The sequence below is a fragment of the Hermetia illucens genome, chromosome 3 (genome assembly GCF_905115235.1).
Source record: "Hermetia illucens chromosome 3, iHerIll2.2.curated.20191125, whole genome shotgun sequence".
Lineage (NCBI taxonomy): Eukaryota > Metazoa > Arthropoda > Insecta > Diptera > Stratiomyidae > Hermetia > Hermetia illucens.
The window spans coordinates 127,224,310-127,244,213 of record NC_051851.1 but is presented as its reverse complement, the minus strand read 5'-3'; the positions used below and the strand labels follow the sequence as shown (position 1 = coordinate 127,244,213).

The window sequence follows — 19,904 nt, the reverse complement described above, 5'->3', positions numbered from 1 at the left end:
ATTTTAAAATATTCATATGCGTATATGACCCAGAAAGAAATGGTAAGAGATGGGAATTCGAATTTTCTTTCTTCACAACCTATAACCTGTTGTAACATTGATGATTTTCCTGCATCCTTATTCAAAGTGATGTTTTCCCCTTCAATTGTGCCATTGCATTCAAAGCGATTAGGTTAAGCTAAGAATTCGGGAGAATTGTAGATCCAACATTCAGGCTCTTTCTGTATTTGACCAATTATAACATGCCCCTGATAAGTCCAAATCGACTATGTAATGCCTACGACATTGGTAGCCCTCGCAAATTTTGGGATATGTCCTAGAGGCAATTGCCGCATCTCTCATCCCGATTCTCTGATGTGACTGTTTAGAGACCCCCTTAGGAGCCCCACTGCGAGGGTTTTCATGTTCTCTTTGTTAAACAGCAATAAAAACTCATACTTAGCGGCCACAGAATGTGATTGTTTTGAGACCCCCTTAGGGGCTCTACTTGTGCCCTGTGAGTTTTGGTGGGTTAAGAATATACTTAAAGTCTTCCCTTCTTGTAGTAAGAGGCGACTAAAAGGAATAGAAATTTATGGGCTAGCAAGCGGCAAATTTTGAAACTTTATTACTGCCGGAATGCTAACAACGCATATGATAGGGATTGATCTCATGGCTACCTCCTCCGGTAGCGAGGGTCCTCAGAATGCTCACATTCTCCAACTTGAGCGGGATTTCCAACGATATAAGCTGGATATTCTGGATCTTGTAAGATGGTGGCGCTCTGAAGAATACTCTTATCCCTCTTGCGGTAATGTGCTTTTGTACTAATAGGGGACGCGAATCTGGTGTCGGATTGTTCCTAACGATTACCCCTCCCTTGACCTGGGGGTTGGTTTTTGACAGAAAGTTGCAAGTTCAGTGTAGTGAGAAAAGGGTCAGGGAAGCGGAAGATATCGCATAATGGCATAATGATTTCGAAAGGGTGAACCACATCACGAAAGAATTTGCATGTGATCGCAAACCTATCTATGGACTTGTAAAGAACGTTAACGGTCGGCTCTTCATCCACGATGACGAGCAGCTGAAGAGGTAGAAAGAAGACTTCACCACCGTTCTTAACCATATCATTGGATGAAATGGCTAGCCATCGTAATATTCGAATACGGAGTGTTTCTCCAAGCAGTAGAGAGTTTATATAAGGCCGAGAGTTTTTGAGTTACGGTGAATGTTATTTTCCATGCGCTGCTCACACATAGCAACACAAAAATAACATTAATACAGAACAGTTGCAACTTGGTGTTGGTATTGAGATTGCTGCTTTTCCAGATATTTGACAAGGCAGTGAAAAAAGATCTAGCGCAGTTAATGCATCAAACAACATTCAGTTTGATGACACCGTCGACAGAAACGACTAAACATGCAAATTGGTCGACGCCTTCGATTCTATGCCCATCAACGCATATAGGGAGAATACAATGACCCATCAGACTGAGAGCCTTGGTTTTGTTATGGTGGTGGTTATCTTCAATTAAACTCTATTCAACTCTCTTTCCAAATCCAACGCAAACGTCTTGCGAACAAGGCAACATGAAGAACGTCACCAATAAGAAGAAGAAATAATAGCGGTGACAAGATGCAACCATGGCGGAGTCTGCTTTGGACTTGGAATTTCTCTTGAATTTTACCTTGATGCAGTACCTTACATTTTACACCATTACATGCCGCTCTAATAAGAGCACCAGATACACTCCCTATTCTTCCAAAATTATCCATTGAGCGTTGATTTGGACAATGCAGGAGGATCCAAGGCGGAAACCAACCTGCTCTCTGTCGAGCCATTATCTTGCGACGGCAGTGAGCACACAGATACTTCTCCTGTTGTCACACTCAGAACGGGTGTCCTTCTTTAGAATTCTAACGATTATCCTCATCTTCAGTATGTGATATAGTTAATAACCGTGGTGAAGTGTTCCTTCCTTGCATTTTGTACCGCCTTCCACTTTCTTAACAAGTACAACAACAGATCCGCTTGCATCACGGTACGTTGAACTTCGCGGGATTTCCCACGGTATCGAAATTCGAGCGCATCATGCTCACCATCACCCGCAGTGATCAAAAAAGTCTTCAATCCCTTTGGCTGCTGCCACGGTTCTGCAGTCAGCCAGGTCTTATGCCGCCTATCAAAAAATATCAGATGACCTGCATAGTACTCGAGAAAAGTGCATTTTCTATGGCGGAACAATGCTCATCAGTTTTATCAGGCAGGCTACTCAGTATATCTGCCCTCCCTTCAGCAAAATAACTCTCCCACTGTCGAAGAATCATGCAAGTCGATGTTGAACTTGGAAAGTCGCATATGCTTCATGAGAATTCCTGGAGGATGTGTTCCCGGCCCAGTTATTTGCGGTTGACCCCCTTGTGAGAGTTCCATGATGATTCTGGTTATGGCTACATCGCGGGCAGAGCTCCTCGGAGCTCAAGCGTGGAGTTGCGCTATACAACTCGGCTCCCGTACCCCTTTGTTGCGGCAAAGGTGTTAGATAGGCCTTGCATCCACTGGTATGAATGCTGAGCTTGCACTCAGTATAAACCAGTACCGCTCTGCCAGTCATGGCGGGGTTTGATTGTGGTCCCCAAATCAATCCGTGTCCGAAGAGGATCGTGGGAGTATGCCTACACTGCAGGTACTCACGTTAAACCCCCAGGACTTTCATCCCTTATCTCAACAATAACTTCCTTTAGGCCCAAAATATGCAGCTTCTGTCGTTGAAGTTCTCGCTCGAGCATTCCGGGGACCCTCGGTACTATTTTGGAAGTACGTGCACACATTCCAGAAACCAATTATAGGCAAGTTTCTATAGCTAAAGGTCTAGGCCGTGAAGTCAGTCCCTATCAGAGGTGGGAGAAGGCTTTTACTTTAATATTTGGGACAATGTGGGGCAAGCAGAAACTTGTTGAATTAACCATTCAAAGAGACCACCCATTCTTCTAAAGTTTAAAAATTATATTCTGATCCATTCTGAAATTCTCGTTTTGTTTTGGATTCTTAGTCAATCGGAAACCGGAGCCCCCCTCCACCCTTTCGGTGAAAAGAACGTCAGTCAACGTCTCTTTTTCTTCAAGTACAATCATCATTCTACGGCAATTACATTCCCTAGCTTGACATTCGTACATTCATGCTTTCTGTAATTAATGGGCTTTTTCCACGGTGGGAGGCCTAGGTTTTTCTTTGCTGCTGTGGTCCTTCTTTATTGTAGCCCACCTTCAGAGACGTATTCCTCTTTTCTCTTTTTCCCCGCTTTGCAATTGACCCCTTGTGGTCGGTTTGGCGCTTACGGTGGTCTCAGCAGGAAGTGTGGTTGTTTCTATTTTTCGCGCGCCTTTCGTTGCTGGCCATGTCTGCCTCTAGAAATAAACACGGTCCATGAAATCTTCCAGTTCTATCAGCCCGTTTCTAAGACCTTAGCTGATATTTCCTGGAAGAAGGTTGAAGACAACATGCACTTCACAACTATTAGGCATTTCCTAATAAGCCTTTTCTCTTCGGCTCTAGCAAGGACATTCCACCTGCCCAGTCTCAGTGATTTTCTCTAGTCTTATCGGGACAGGAGCACCGGAAGGTACTGAAGTGCGCATTGTGGTATCTCGTCAGGTATTTCAGCCCTTGCTACCTTCTTCACTGGGCGCTGTGCTGAGTGAACATTTTCGTTCTGCACCGAAACGCAGCAACTTTCCCTCCTTCCATGCTTCAATTTTGGCATTCTTTATGTCGTGTAGAAGTGAACGGTCTGCAATGTATCTTGCCCAGCCTTAATCCGCCAAGACACTTGAAGTATTTCCAAAGCAGGGTTCACGGCGAGGTAAACGAAATTATTACTGGTGCACTTCTTTGTCGAGCCTTTTGCTTTTTTTCGTTTTTTTAAGGTTTTGTGTAAACACAAAACCTTATTAAAATCGGTTTACCGTCTGTCTGTCTGTCTGTCTGTCTGTCTGTCTGTCTGTCTGTCCGTCTGTCTGTCTGTCTGTCCGTCACACGCATTTTTCTCGGAGACGGTTATAGCGATTGACACCAAATTTGGTAGAAAGGTGGGAACTGTGAACGCTCACACATACAGTGAGTTACATCCTTTTACGTTGAATTTAAGGGGGGGTCCCCATACATGCAAAAGAGGGGTGTAAAATTTTTTTTCATCAAATATAGCCATGTGGGGTATCAAATTAAAGGTCTCGATTAGTACTTTTCGAAGCCGGTCTTAGTTTTGACATTTCTTGGAAACGTGGGGAGTGCGGGGGGTTGAAAGTGATCATTTCTTTAAGGGGGCCATTCTCAGAAACTACCAAATCGAAAAATCTGAAAAAAATCAGGAGGCTGCCACTGTATGGTGCCTTGGCTCCGAAATACCTTTCATACCGATATCTGTTCAAAGAAAGTTAATAATAGTATATTACTATAATTTTTTGTAATTGGCTGGAAACCCCCCTTAAATTCATTCTAGCGGCACGAAATTCTGCAGTGATATAGGCTATAATGTAGAGCATGATCATACCAAGTTTGATGGAAATCGCAATATTACTAACAAATTTACAATACGTCGAAGTTGTTGCTTCTTTGAAAATTGAAGACTATGAATGTCAATATCACCTCAAAAGTGGATACTCTCACATAATATATGGGTATATTACGTGCTACGTACTAAGAAATACACAAAACCTTTCGTACCTGAAGCGTCCAGCTTCCGGTTTCCCGACTTGTTAATGTTTAATAAGGTTTCATTGTAATCTCTTTGTAATCACACTTAGAACTGCGCCAATCATAAACCTACAACAACAATTTAGTGTTTATTATATAATGTAACTCCTTTTGTGCTGTTACGATAGTCTAAATGTATTTTTATCTCCTTCTAGCTTCTCTTGCATCATGTAATCCCAGGAGCATTCGAACTATCGGCACTGCAAGATGAAATGACTGGCGTTTCCCTGGCTGGAACACAATTGCGTGTCAACCAATACAATATGCATGATCAAGAATGGAATGATGTCCAGGTAAATAAACTTTGTTCTGTTCCTCCTGTAATAATATTTACATTTCGGAACATTTAAATATTATTCTGTGCATCAGATTACAACCATCAACGGAGCTATGATAGTCACCGACAAGCAGGATATTAAAATTCCGCAAGGCATTGCACATGCTGTCGATAGGGTTATGTTCCCACTTCCAGTCGGGGATTTACTCCAGACATTGCAATCTGATAGGGAAAGACGCTTCACCACATTTTTGAAGATTCTATATGCCTCAGGCATGTCGGATATATTGCAAAATAGAGGTAACAAAATATTGTTTTGAGAGAAAAGTATTTAATAATTTAATAACTCCTCCGACAGGTCATAAAACTTACACTATTTTCGCTCCAACCGACAAAGCCTTTGCCGAAATCGACCCAATTGAATTAGACAAGTTAACTTCTGACAAGGACGCGGCACAAGCCTTTGTTATGAAATACATCATGCCTGGAACTCTATTTTCGGCAGGAATGAGATTCTACCAAGTCAAGGACACTCTGCTTCCTGGTAATTCGATAACACTCCAGAAGACAAGCAGCGGAAAGATTAAGGTCAACGAAGCTCAGATGCTAACATCAAATATTCCAGCAACGAATGGAGTCATACACGCGATAGATGGTTCCATCTAATCGTAGCGAGCAGGCACTCTTTATTCTGAAGGATGCGGTTCAGAGTGGCGTTAACTTATTGAAATAGAATAAATGTTTACAAGGATATCGAAAGCTATTCTTCTTAGGGAATATTTAATGTAAAAGCGAATGACTTTAGCTATTAGCGATGTTCTTATTTATATGTGAGACATGAAACAGGTGCAAACGACTTATTCCTTTTCTACATTTTTATTATTTATTATTTTATCCTTGCTTTTCTATAACTTTTACTCTTTACGACTTACAGGAAAGCTAATAACGTCCGCAAATATAACTTGTAAGAATTTCTTGCCCTAATTATTTTTAATAGTGGATTTCAGGAAATCTTTGGAAACTGAATAACATTGTCAGCTCTGATGTATTTTCTATTCTCTTCGTCGGCTTTGTATTTTGTTATATATATGTAGTTACTTTTCAAGTTTATAATTTTAAGCTGATGGAGACCAGTGACAACACTCTTAGGTAGTGTAGATATTCCGAATCGAAGCTCAAGCTCATTTGGTTGTATATAATGAATAATAATTTTATTATTACTGCAATAAAAACATTGAAACTATTAGTTTGTTTATATTCACACAATTACTTTTGGTTTCATCAGTCAACTTAGAACATAGAATTATGAGAGACGTGGAAAAAGAATTTGGTTCAAGAATAAGTACCAGAAACTTAGTTTATCGACGTTGAAACGAGTATTTTTAACTAAATTTCTATTTCCTGGCGGACTAAAGAATTGATGTCCCTCCTGAAATATAAACCTACAGTTTCCACTAGATATAAGCCTACTTTAAACTGCTATGGGCGGACTGTAGCAGCTCAACCGTTGAGGTGAAAATCTTAGAGATAGAGTAGCTTCTTGCTAGAAATTGCTACAATTATGGGGTCACATTCAAATAAAACATCCTACTTTCCTCCCTCCTCCTGCACTTTCCTGTCCGAGTGCAATCCAGTTGATGCAACTCTACTGCATATGGGGGGGGGGGGGGGACTTTTCAACACTCTTCCTTCTTCTTCAGCCGTTGTCCCGTGCAAAAACGGGGTCGGCTTGTCTTGATCGGTTGCGTCATTTTACTCGGTTAAAAGCTTCATCTGAATGGAGTCGCCACTCCATAAATCTAGCATTGTTGATCATTACTTTATTTGGATCCTCCAGTATAGCCGCACATTCAAGGGATCCGGGGGCTTATCCAACCCGAAGCTATGAAAATATTCCTTACAGCGTCCCTAAGGTCTTATACGCTCTTGCGGTTAACCCCGTAAGCGGTTAGACACCCGGTCAGGCGCTTTTTGATTTGAATATGCAACCGCAGAACTTGTACGCACTAGACCACAATAGAATTTCAAATGCGGCGGTTGGATGGAGACCTACGACTCAACCGACGGCTAGTCCGCGGTTGTAGTCCGCGGCCAACCGCCAGTGGATGTGGGGAAAGGATGAAAAAGGAGGGAAAAAACTTTCTATTATAAAATTCATTCCTACCATATTTGATTCTGGCAAGAACACAATGCCAATTAAAATTCATTTGTTGCAATTTTCATGATATTCAATCCTTGGAACTTATCACAATCCAGGATTGTGTGGGATTGGTTCATTTAAAATTGTTCATATAGAGTTCCTATAAAGGAAAGAATTATTGTGAGAACCCAGAAAGTTGAACTTGTTAATTATGAGTAGTGTTTAAGGAATTTTGGGTAAAGTTTGAGTATTAAACCCTATCCTCGGAGGTTGTGGAAAGTTGCTTCAAACTTGATAAAAACCCCTGGCGTTCACCCCCCCCCCCCCCTTAAAAGTGATGGCCTTTAAAGTGGGTTTTTTCAACCCTACCCTGGGAAAAAGAATGAAGAGAATATGAAAAAGAAAGGGGTAGTTCGTCCTTTCTAATGTCGTTGACGTGTGGCGGTCATCCCTCATTAAAAAGTCATGGCACCTCAAATTCAGGATATTTTCATGTAAAAACGGTTACGTTTAACTTCGAATCGCAGCCCCTACCCCGCATATATATAGGAGGGAATGAAAGGCACAGTATTCAGTAGCGGAAAAGCATTGGCAAGCAACGAATTTGGAGTGGCATTTATCGTGGCCTACAAATGCAAAGAATGTCATTGTAATAAATGAACGACTTTGTGCCGTGAACCGTATCAAAACAAAATTTTTTAATGCGTGGTTAGTGAAGTGCCATGCACCAACGGAAGAAAAAGACGACGCGGTCAAGTACGAGTTCTAGAATACTCTGGAAGGAGCTTATGACGCACTGTCCTCTAACGACCGAAAAATAGTGGATTCTGATCAAGGAATAACGCGCAGTGTGTTATTGATTTCGCTGGCAGCAAAAACATTGCGGTAAGCTCTACCTGCTTCCCACATCGCGACATCCATAAAAGGATATGAGTATTGCCAGGGAGTCGCACATTCAATCAAATTGGCCATATTCTTATCGAAAATCGGGCTGCAACAGTAGTACATCGCTCGCCGGACTCGATGTCGAAGAAACATGGTTGAAGCTAAAAGATAGAGTAAAAACATCCGAAGAAAAGAGAATAAGCTTCCAAACCAGGCGGACCCATTATGATTGGTTCAACGGAGAATGTCGTGATGCAATCAACAAAAAGAACAAAACTTGCCGTAAATACATAAAACGATCCACAGGGGGAAAACATGAAATTTATGACGAACGTTGGCAAATAACAAACCGGACGTGCAGGAAGAAACAGCGAAAAAGTTGAATCTCCTTCTATTGAATGGGTGAAAGCGGCCCTGCGAGACCAACACCTGAACAAAGCCTTGGGATTCGATGGTATTCCAGCTTAACTATTACGGAGGGGAGGAATGCCTCTTCCATAAACTTATTTTAAAAGAGCGCAAGACCGTAATTTGTCCTATACACAAAAACGGAGACAGACTTATCTGTGGCATTTTATTGTTGTGCACGTTCTACAAGATCCTGACCAAACCTGATCATCCCAACTATGTTAGAGCCATATACAGACAATTTCATTGGTGAATACCAATGTGGCTTTTGAAAAGGGTGATCTACGGTGGGCCTAATTTTCAGGGACGACAAATACTACAAAAGCGCCATGTAGCGTCGAACAGGCGTTAGAGAAGTCTCAACACATTCGAATGTAAAGTTCTACGTCGAATGCTTAGACCGGTAAAAGATGGAGCTGACTGGCGAATTAGATACAACCATGAGTTGTACCAGCTCTATGACGGCCTAGCGGTATGGGTAGTGGTAAAACTACGAAAATTGCAGTAGATCAGTCACGCAGCACGGATACACGACAAGCGAATATCTAACAGGGCATTCAAAGGCACACCCGAAAGATGCTGCCCAGTGAGAAAGCCACTCATACAGTGGGAGTGGACGAGACCAGTAAAAAGCTGTTGAAATTTTCCAACTGGAGGATGCGATCGAAGAATCGATGAAGTCTGTCCTGAAGGGCAAGGACCGATTTGGCCAGTCGCGCCATTGACAGAAAAGCAAGCAAGAAGATCTGTTAGAAAATGGTGGCGGTCGGTCCTCCTTAAAAAGTTATAGCGTTTTAAATGGGGCAGGGGCGATTTAATACCACCATGTTAACGCACATGTGCGGTTGGGGAGGTAGGGAAGGTGTGCACTTGGAGGCGTGGATTGCGCTACCAAGAAGCTTATTTATGATACGAAAATAGCCCCTTTTTGAGACACCATAAATTTCATGTTCCGGTAGCTGAGTGCTTAGAGCACAAGGTTGTCGTACGGAAGGTGGCGGTTCAAATCAGTGGCAGTGGGTTTTGTACCGTGATTTGACATCGGATACCGGTCGACTCAGCTTTGAATGAGTACCAGAATCAAGTCAGAGTAATAATCTCGTGTGAGCGAGATTCAGCGAAGCAAGGGAGAGTGTTTTAAGCAGCTCTGCTCGGACGTAAACATATACCCGTCAGAGAACCCCTTAAAATCGTAATAGGACGATTTAGAAACTACTCATCTGATCACGTGTTGAAAATCATTAAGAAGTCATTTTCCCAGCAAGGGAAGACAATTCTCGCCGTCACCAGAGAGCTGAATCTACGACAGAATAGATACCGGCTCTTAACGGCATTCTGAATAAAGCTATTAAGTTCGCCATGAATCCACAAGCATGTTCGCTGAGCTGTTCGAAGCATGGATCGCCGAGGGGATATTTCGTATCCATTCCGTAAAGCCAGATCAATAATTGATCGTATCAAATGGGTTATTAGCTTCGCCGTAAATGTAATTAATGGGGAGGGTAGTACTAGCGAATGCGTGGTGAGGATCCTAGAATAAGAAATACATTTATTTCGAGCCACTGAAGGCTGGAGATCACAGAGTGTCCCACGCTCTTTTAATTCGGTTTTGAATGCGTTTTTGAGAGCCAATGCCAACACGGCACAGGAGCCGCCTGAAACAAGCGCGCCTTTTGTCAGGTTCACCACTATGCTGATTGCATGCACCGCAGATGTTTCGAAAACCATATTCGTACTCCGACAAGCCATTCCTGCTTTGGAAGATGGGTAACAGAATAGGCTTGCTGGGTTTGGGAAGCAACACCAACTTTTGTTGGGGATGCAGGGAGTCCTGAGTTCGTATCCACTTAATGACGGACTGGACCACTTGGGAAACAACTTACTTCGTCTTTTGTGGTCCACGGACACGTCTTTTTGATTTAAACACTCAAGTTTTTAGAAAAGTTGACTGGCGGTTTTGTCTAGGGCAGAGGCAACTCATCAGGCGCTGCCTCACCTCTGCCTTGGGAACAGCGTGACAGAAAATGGCGACAAGTGGTAATCACTCCATTTATATATAAGCGCAAACACGACATAAGTACGAATTATATTGAAACGAAATGCATCGTATGTTCAGATCTAAACCAGGCGGAACAACTTTTTTTTGGGATGAAGCGATTACCACCTGTCTCCACTTTAGATCACGCTGCTCCCACGGTAGAAGTGAGGGAGCGTCTGATGAGTTACCTCTGTTCTGGACGAAACCGTCAGGGAACTTTTTTTTTATCAACTTTTGCTTTTTCCACTGATCGGGAAATTTCTCTCCTTTTAAGCGCCCCTCGAAGGTATTACCGAGAAGGATCATCGCTCCACCAGTCATTGGGTTTCCTACTGGAAAGCAGTCTCCATCTGCGCATAACAGCATCATCATCGGTTGATTTGCGAGATTTTTTCTCTGGTCGTACCGTCTAGGGATGCGTCGGGCTTGAGCACCGCGAAAAACGTGTCCCCCGTAAAAGCTTTCGCCATCCGCCTGGGCAAACCATCCGGTGTTCTGCGAGAACTTTTTTTCGACCTTGATATCCATGTAGATTGCCTGGTTGCCACTGTGACTACAATCCTCGATGACTTGCAAAGCATCTCCACTGCCTAAGGCGGTGCTGACGTTTGTCAGATTCACTGTGAACCTCAGGCCCTTTCGTTTAAAAGTATATAAGGTTCCAACACTCACGAGTACCACGTCTAGTTTCGCAAAATCTTCGAAGAGAACGCGTCCTCTCACATTCATTGTTCAGCCACCTCATTCAAGATCCCATGGATTAAAATTTTCCGCTATGATTTTTGGCCAACGTGCTCTTACGTTCAGTAGTAGAGCAATCAGAATCTGCTCATACTCGGCAAGTGTAGCGATGGGTGGAGCATAGCAGCAATATACGTGGATTCCTTTCATTTTTGCTATGAGGAATCCACCTTCCGGATTGTTTATTACTTCCTTAAAGGCTTGTTCGCCGGAAGTCGCCCATTCATTAATCCGTTTGGTCTTTCACCTAAATGGCATCGATGTTTTTCTCTCAGATGGCTTACGAGGGTAGAACTTACCCCAACTGAGAGTAATTGAGATTGATTTGTTTTAAACTCATCTGCGGTCAGCGACCGTATGGGCAGGATTCTGTCTCTTCTGAACAGGTCCGTCGATTTAGCCAGTTTTAGTATCTTCCTCGCGCTTGCGACATCAGATGCCACAGTAGCCAAGGATCCCAATAGTGAGGCACTGCGGTCGTTGAATACCGACGGGCTAATGGACATATACAATGTCAAGTCCACCTCTTCTTTATCGCAGGTGAGAAGATTTAAAAAGGAGTGATGGGACTCCCCAACAAGGGTCGTTGAATGCACTGGCTACTTCTATCATTGGGGAGAAAGTATGCTGGAGTCATTTACAATCTCGCAGAGTTTCTCACGGTACAAAGAGAACACCATCAGCACTACTAAAAGTTTAAATTGGACACTTCACCTGATTGAACCAACTTCGATGGGGTCCAGGAATCCTTCTTTTGCCCGAGATTCACGCATGATCGCATCGATTCAGGCTAAATTACGGAAAGCGAAGAGAACGCCGGGTAGAGAAGAAAGGAGACCTAATTAAAGGTAGTTAACTCTGTCCCGAGATATAATACCTAATAGTGGTTTCACCGGGCAGGGAGGGGAGTTGGAAGTGGTTTCAGTGGGTAGAAATGCCATACACCAGCATATCTAGGCCAGTACCTTTTGAAGGTTTCCACCCTTTTACAAAAAAGAAACCTACAATAGGTCGTAGAAAGAGAAAGCGTTCTGCAGGTAATACAATATGATATCTAGCATCGGCGAAGTTCATGCGTTCAGAGTCGGCTTGAACGGTTAAGTATTTAGTTTCGATATTGATAAACACTGATGGAAATGTTGTCTGTCAACGAGTGGCCGCAGAAGAATTACTGAGAGACTAATTATAATACAATCCACTTTCTCACGGGTCATAGAGGAATCTCTTCACAGATTCAATTTACAACAGTTCGTTTGATTGCCATATTTGCGGATGTGTCCAAAAAAACTCGGAGCCAACGACGGATGGTTCAAGATTTACAGCGAGGGAAAATGTGAAGAGGAGGCTCTTGCTTAACCATTGGAACGAGGGTTTCTTTATTAAGCGCTGTTCCCTTCCTCCGCCAAACTAACTTCTTTCGTTTTATTTTAAAGATGCAGAATTTGCTGCCGTCGGAAAATAGAATAGACTTCTGAAACCGTTTGTATGTATTATGTATTAGCGAATTTCAGCCTTTTCTTTTGGTTTATGTCGACTTTTTACGCGTTACGTGGAAATGATAATCGGCTTTCTTCAATATTTTCCGTACGATGTCTTCATGAATGTCTTTGTTGAAGGATTCGCTGAAATCTGCGCCAATTTTGGAAGCAGTAATTCTTGGATTTTTTTTCACTGATTAAAAAATTTAATCTCTTCTCCCGTTAGGGCAACTTAGATGGATGGCCTGTTCGTGGCTTGGACGAAATAGAACCGGTGGATTGAAAGTTTTTATAACGTACTGAATGGAGAGTGGCTTCTACCAATACTTTTCGAGATTTCACGTAAAGATTTTCCCTTTTTGCGTAATTTTAGGATCAATTCTCGCTCATCATCTTAGGACTAATGATTTTCAATTCGGAGCAAACTATCACCGCGTCAAATCAATTCAATTCAAACCAATTTTGTACTGGTTTGTTATGTAACTTTGACTCACTTTTACGTTTTAAAGTTAGCGAGAGGTACCCCAAAATGTATGTATATGTACAATTACTTTTTCTGGTTGCCAGGCTGCGTTTTTCCCTGGAAAAAAAAAATATTACGAAAGAACAGGGCCTGGAAAAGATACCAAAAATAAAGTAAACATTCCCAAGAAAAGGAAACACAACTACTTTATTTACTTTTTTAGATTAACTTTAAAATTGAGCATTAAAGCCTACGCAGGCAAGTATATATCTGGAAGTGCCGGCAAAAGAGAAGAGGCTAGTTTTAGTAATTTCATAAATAAACTTCAGCAAGCTTCATTTGTTCGATTTATTCATTGCGTTTTGGCTCACATGGACTGATTTGTCTAATGATACCTTTTGATAATTTATTTTTCACAACCTCCTCACAAGTCAAGAGAATTGTCAAAAGAAAACAAATCTAAATGACTGCATCAATGGCAATAACAATAAATGTTTGGGGTATTTCACCATTTCCCAAACATCCCTGGATTTCAAGTATTTCGCTTTTTCACCACAACGACTCGAAATGCTGCACCTCATCTGAAAATAGGCATTTAATCTTAAACATGAACCTGGACTCTGCACATTTCCAATTGCATCTATCTAATACTCTTACCTTCCGGTTTGCATATAAGCTATATAGTGTTACCAGATATTAATGACGAGAATGGGATTGTAGCTAAAATAATTGAATTTCCTAAAACTCAAATCTACGGAGTCGTATTGTAGACAACGACCATTTTGACGGATACCGACGGAATAAAACGAGGAATACTCCGAAATTTTGGGGAAGAAAAACTGTAGCATTTCACATTAATGACAATTTCAACGCACTTTTCTTATATGTATGATGAGTTCATAGATACAATTGGAATTATGTCTTTTATCAGTTTAGTGTTTCAGTGTTTTGCAGTGTTGATTACATCAGCAGCCAAAATGGAAGCCTTGTCGATTACTTTCTCCGTAAAATTGTGGGTAGTATCAAGTTTTTTTCATACTTAGAATTGGTGCTAAGCCTGAATGACTTAAATCATGCCCCCGTTGTTCAGTGAGGGTTGCATTTTATGTGGACAGAGACTACCTATTCTCAGTACTTATAACTAGTGGCGCTGCAGCGGAAGAGGTTAATAGACGGAGAGCTAGCTACATGAAAATTTAAATACCTCGCTGCACGAAAAATTGTAGCTGGAAATGGTTGGAATGTTGTTGGTGAAGCAAAAGCCCGACAGTCAGAAGGTCTACTGGAAGACTAAGGCGTGGGGGGCTTTCAAACCTGTTAAATTTTGATTAGAAACTCCTGCACGACTGAATTTTTGCAAACATATAGAGTGAAGACCCACAAGCCAAACTGAAAGCATCAGAAAAATTCGAGGGTCCAAAGTGCGAAACCGTCTTTCAGTACGCGCGATTTACACCCAATTTCAATACTGACCTCAAGTCTGTCAAACCCGTTAACATTCTTAATAACGATATTAGAGCATACAACACAAATATTGAATAATTAGTATTCATTAAAATCATAGAATATTAGAATCACATCGAAATGTAATACCAATGTAAACATGCTCCAACTAGAAACCTAAGATCATAGAATGACTCCACCTTATCTCAAACTTAGTATGAATCATCAATCCGAATCCATCAGAACAATAAACAAAACTGCATAGTCAGCAGAATTAAATATAGATATCAAATTATTAAATGCATTTTCAGCATTTTGCATCCTTTGTCTAAGAATATATAAATATAGTGTGATAGTTGGAGAGCTTGTCTTTTCTACCTAATCTTTCTTGCGGAACAGTTTTTTTATCGCGTCTTTCTTAAGGAACAGTCTTTCTACGAAACAGTCTCAGAATACAGAAGTTGGTCGAAGTAATTCTATTAATCTAATCGAGTTATTCACTAAAGAGTTATTAAAGTTATTAAGTAAGATATAGATAAGTGTGATCATAATAAATAATAAATAAAGTGTTATAAAAAGAACTGAAGTGTTTAAGCGGCCAGTCTCGTGGAAGAGACTTAAAACCAATTTGCTTTTTGATATATTACACTCAAGTAATATAATTCGCGCAACGTGACATTGTCCTCGTGGTATCTTCGTTTCTGTTGTATGGGGACATGTCGTCAACTGAAAATAATAAAACTTAGCCTTTAACTTTCTCCCATTCGGATACAGGGCCGACTCCTTGAAACCTTCAAACCGCTATAATTCATATATATTTCCACATGATTCCAGCCATTTTCTCGCAAATGGGAAAAACATTTGTTTTTTTATCTTTTCCCATGAATTACTTCCTCAAATTAAAAGTGAAATTTGTCGTTGGTATTATCAGACACCATTTACTCTCTAAGAAAACCTCTTCATAGGAAAAAAATTCTAGAATAATAGACGTGTTCTAATTGCTCAAATTTTATTCATTGCAAATTAATCGATCTATTTCGCTTAGGTTGCTTTCTTCATTTATGGATAATATCAGTGTTTTAAACGGTTGACATATAATAATAGAGGTTAAGTATTAGTTCAGCCATTGAAGCCGGAAACTTGGTGTGATCTCCTTTCAGTCAAGATATGAAGATATGAAATTTGGTGTGGGGAAGAGTGGAAGGGTTCGGAGGTTTTAATGACTGGACTATATGTAATATACAAGAGTCTACAAGAAAATGTGAAAATGTATTCAAATAAATGTGAAGTCATTGAACTATATTTGAACTAGACCTACTCTCGGTGGTCTTTCTCACCGAACATTTATGGTATCTTTTTCAAACAGCTATCGCGGACGAATTTTCGCCTATATCGTTAAAAAATATTGCCGGTCTTAAATAATTTTCACAATACTGAATAAGCATTAAAATCCCAAATTCCAAATTGTATTTTATACCAGTTATATAGTCTAATAAATGGAAATTCCTATTCATAATGAACATCTTCTCAACAATTTTCTTTCACACTACCCCTACAAACATTTTATAGACGTAATGTAGGGTAACTTTTAACTCGTCCCCTTTTTTTGCATCATGGAGACTTTTACCTATTTTTTAACCTTTCCAAAATTGAATTCACATTCTGTTCTACTTCTATCTCAGTTAGTGAAGGGCTTACTTAGATTTAATTTTACAACCTAGAAAAGTAAGAAGTAGACAGTACAGTTTATGTACACAGACAACTGAATTTGGACATATGAAATTCTTGAATGGAGCAAGAAATTGCCGCGGAAGATTGGTTCTCCAATTTTTTTAAACGGCACTATAATTTGTCCATACGTAAGCCCCAAGCTACGAATCTTGCCCGAGCCTCCGCTTTTCATAGAGTGACAATCAATGATTTTTTCCCAAATCTTCAAACCTTGTACAACCGAATAGACTATCTCCATGATCCATCTACAATATGGACAAGATTGGTCTTACTTCCGTACACACTCCCTGTAGAATTGTAAGCCGCAAAGGTTTTAAACAGATTGGATGGGTCACCTCTGTACAAAGAGGAACCCTAATGATAATGGCGTTGGCTACATCGGCGCAAGGAAGCTATGCGCCACCATTTTTCGTATTCCCGCGAGTAAACTTCGAGCCTCATTTTTTGTCCAACGCACTCATTGGCCGGAAGCGCAAATAAGAGATGATTACTTCAGGCTTCAGCAACAGATCCAGTGCTTCTCATTTTGGACAATCATCAATCTCAGCATAATCTCTCCAGTTTTGGCAATACAACCATATAAGAGTTTTGTTTTTGTCGCCACATTATTCGCATAAACTCTAGCCCCTGGGTCGGAGCGTTTTCGGTCCACTGAAAAAATTGTACAATCATCATGATATGCCTTGAACTGAGGGATTTAAATACCTCGAGTCAACGACATCAGCCAATGGAGAACTGCGTTATGAAATTGCTTCACGCATTAACGCAACCTGGATGAAGTGGCGTTTCACAACTGGTGTTCTTTGTGATCGACGTAGCAAATTTAAAATTTACGGCAATGTGGTCCGTCCTGTCGCCCTCTATCGTTCGGAGTGTTGGCCAACTATAAAAGACAATGAACGATGTCTTGTGATAATAGAGACGAATATGTTGCGTTGGACGAGTGACGTAATACGTTTTGATGACATCCGAAATGAAGATATCCGCGATGGTTATGGGGTTGCACCGATCGTGGAAATTACGAGAATTCACTTGTCAAGATTGGTCTGAACGTCGAAGTCGATGGCAAATGATCAAAAGGCAGGCAGAAACAACGATGGCTTGATACGCTGGATGGGGATTTAAAAGCCTCGAGATTGCACCCAGATCAGGCATCCGATAGAGCCAAAATGCGAAACCGATCACGACGAGTCGACCCCGCTTGTGAACGGGATAAAGGCTGAAGAAAAAGAAGATCATTGTGATGTTTGGATGTTAAGAAATCCTGGAAAGACAATGACAATATATGACATTCCTTCGATAGTCATCTCTACGTTGCCATTGGCTGCAACAAATTCAAACATAACATATGGATCTAGAGCGGCAGGAATTTTTTCCCAGAATCCAAATATTTTTGGCAAAATTGATTTCTCGCCCGGTCATGTCACTGATAGGACATGGAGTGAAGAAGACTGACCACGGTCAGTGGTGTCAACCGATAGCAATGTGTCGAATGCCTCAGGGTCGAATCTGATTGATGATGACATTCCTCTCGCCCAGGTTCTTCAATCCATTCGATCGTTTCCAAAAGCGGGTGAAAGAAAGGTCACAAAGAAAGGTTGAAAACGCAGAAAGACTGCAATTCACCGAAATGAATGCACTGGTGGAAGAGAAAACAAAAAAATCGATGAAAAACAAAAATGAATATAAGGAAAGAGCCTTTTGCAAATCAGCCAGTTCTAAAACAACGTGGACGCCCAAGCAAAAGTTGTCTGCGACATATCTGATGATGACGAAAACATTTCTTGTTTAAAAAAGCTTGTAACAGTTCTCATGATGACTGAAGTATTTTTCAATCATTTTTTTTTTGTTGCCATTTTGATTTATGTAAAATTCGGTCAATAAATATACTTTTCCAGTACATGATCAATGTAAAATGCTAATAAAATTCATATAGTCATTGGAACATGCTAGATTTGGGGTATAACAATTAATCAAATACAGTGTCACGAATTGCCCCGACCTCTGTCACGATTTGCCCTCGTATCGGGGTAATTTGTGACAGACATGAGATACGGTCTGATATTTTATGGTCTATTTTGGATAAATATCATAGAAAAGACACACACAAATTTTTCGTGTAAAGTAGAGGGGTGGAGGGTTGAACCATTGAAAAGATATAATAATTGTTTTTTTTTTTTAATTTATAACAGTGTAATCAGGAAAAATTTGCAAATGTCACCATTTGCCCCGGGCCCCCCTACTAAAAAATAATAATAAATAAACCGCGATTTATTGTATAAAATAAAAATTAGTTACTGGGCGCCTGAAGCTGATTTTCCTTTGAATTTTGAAAAAAAAGTGCAACAACTACAAAATGGATTCGTTTTTCAATTTGTTTATTACCACAGAGCGATGTTGTAATTGTTAAAGGGTTTTTCGTAACCGAAACTGTTCGGGAACATTTCCAAATAAATTTTACAAATTCTTACCAGTTAATCTTTAATATTTTGCTGCAGTGTCCAGAGCTATACGCAGTTCATGACATCATCAACTTTGTTCAGTTTCACGTTATCGACAGTGTAAGCATGAATTTTACTTGAATCCTTAGGCGAGAAACTTACCGTATTGCATTTAGTAGCACCAACGCCTCATGCAAAAGTTAAATAGAAGAGTACCTAAATGACTACCTTGACGTACTCCAGAAGACAAGAAAACTCTTTGAGATAGGATTCAACGGTAAGCGTGCTGACATGGATGTATGGAATTGGTTATTAGAACGTTAGTTCTAATATAGTTGTCTACGAATTTCTCCGTTGTCTTAAGTATAAACGATGTCAGGCAGATTAGTTTGAAATACGACCCGTTTTACCCGCAATAAAAATGCCTGTCTCCATGTTCTTGGTATATATCCCAAGAGTATGCTGCCCCTTACCATTCTTAGGAGAGACTCTAAGATGATTTCTAAGCCTCTTTGAAATAGTTCTGGAAAAATGCCATCTACTCCAGGTGATGTCAATGGCTCAAAGGTTTCCACTGTCCATCGTACCCTAGCTCCGAGTGTACCTTTTTCGATAGTTTCCAATTCAACATTTTCCCCCTTCTGTGAACTTTTGGGGTGTTAGGCAGAATGCTATTGCCTTCCACCGTGAAGTAAGAAGAAGTATCTCGTCCCCAACATTCTCGGTAAATGTAAATCTTCCCTCGTCAGGCAGACAGAAAAAATTACCTTGTCCTTCATATAGCCTGGATGCTTCTGTGGTTTATTCTTTTTCTCTTCACACAATTGTCTGACGCTCTTTCATTTTGTTTGCATGATTGCTTTTTTCGCCGTCGGTGCCCTTTTGTACCTCAACCAGTCCCCCGGTTTGGTTTGCCCGATTGAAAAGTTTTCGCACCTCCTTTCTCATTCTGGCGAGGTTCCTGTTCCGCCAGGGTATCCTCCCTTCATGACTTGACTCTCTTAGCCGGAGAACTGGCCTCAAATGTGTCAATGATGACTCTGCTGAGGCCTTCCACCAATGTTTCTAACTATATTTCATTCCTGATGTCACCGGTCACCTGTAGATGAGCCATGTTGTCATTCAGG

At 40.8% G+C, this 19,904-nt stretch overlaps 1 protein-coding gene across 5 annotated transcripts in view; it reads left to right on the top strand.

The window, feature by feature from the left end:
- LOC119652793 (integrator complex subunit 3 homolog) overlaps nt 1–6,252 on the top strand; it is a 105,868-nt gene extending 99,616 nt beyond the window's left edge. For all 5 annotated transcript variants that reach the window (XM_038057112.1, XM_038057113.1, XM_038057115.1 and 2 more), the window contains 3 exons: nt 4,888–5,025; nt 5,102–5,309; nt 5,368–6,252. In XM_038057112.1, coding sequence (XP_037913040.1) covers nt 4,888–5,025; nt 5,102–5,309; nt 5,368–5,675 — 654 coding nt within the window. In that variant the 3' untranslated portion in view covers nt 5,676–6,252. The remainder of the gene's footprint in view (nt 1–4,887; nt 5,026–5,101; nt 5,310–5,367) is intronic.
- The last annotated feature ends 13,652 nt before the right edge of the window (nt 6,253–19,904 follow it).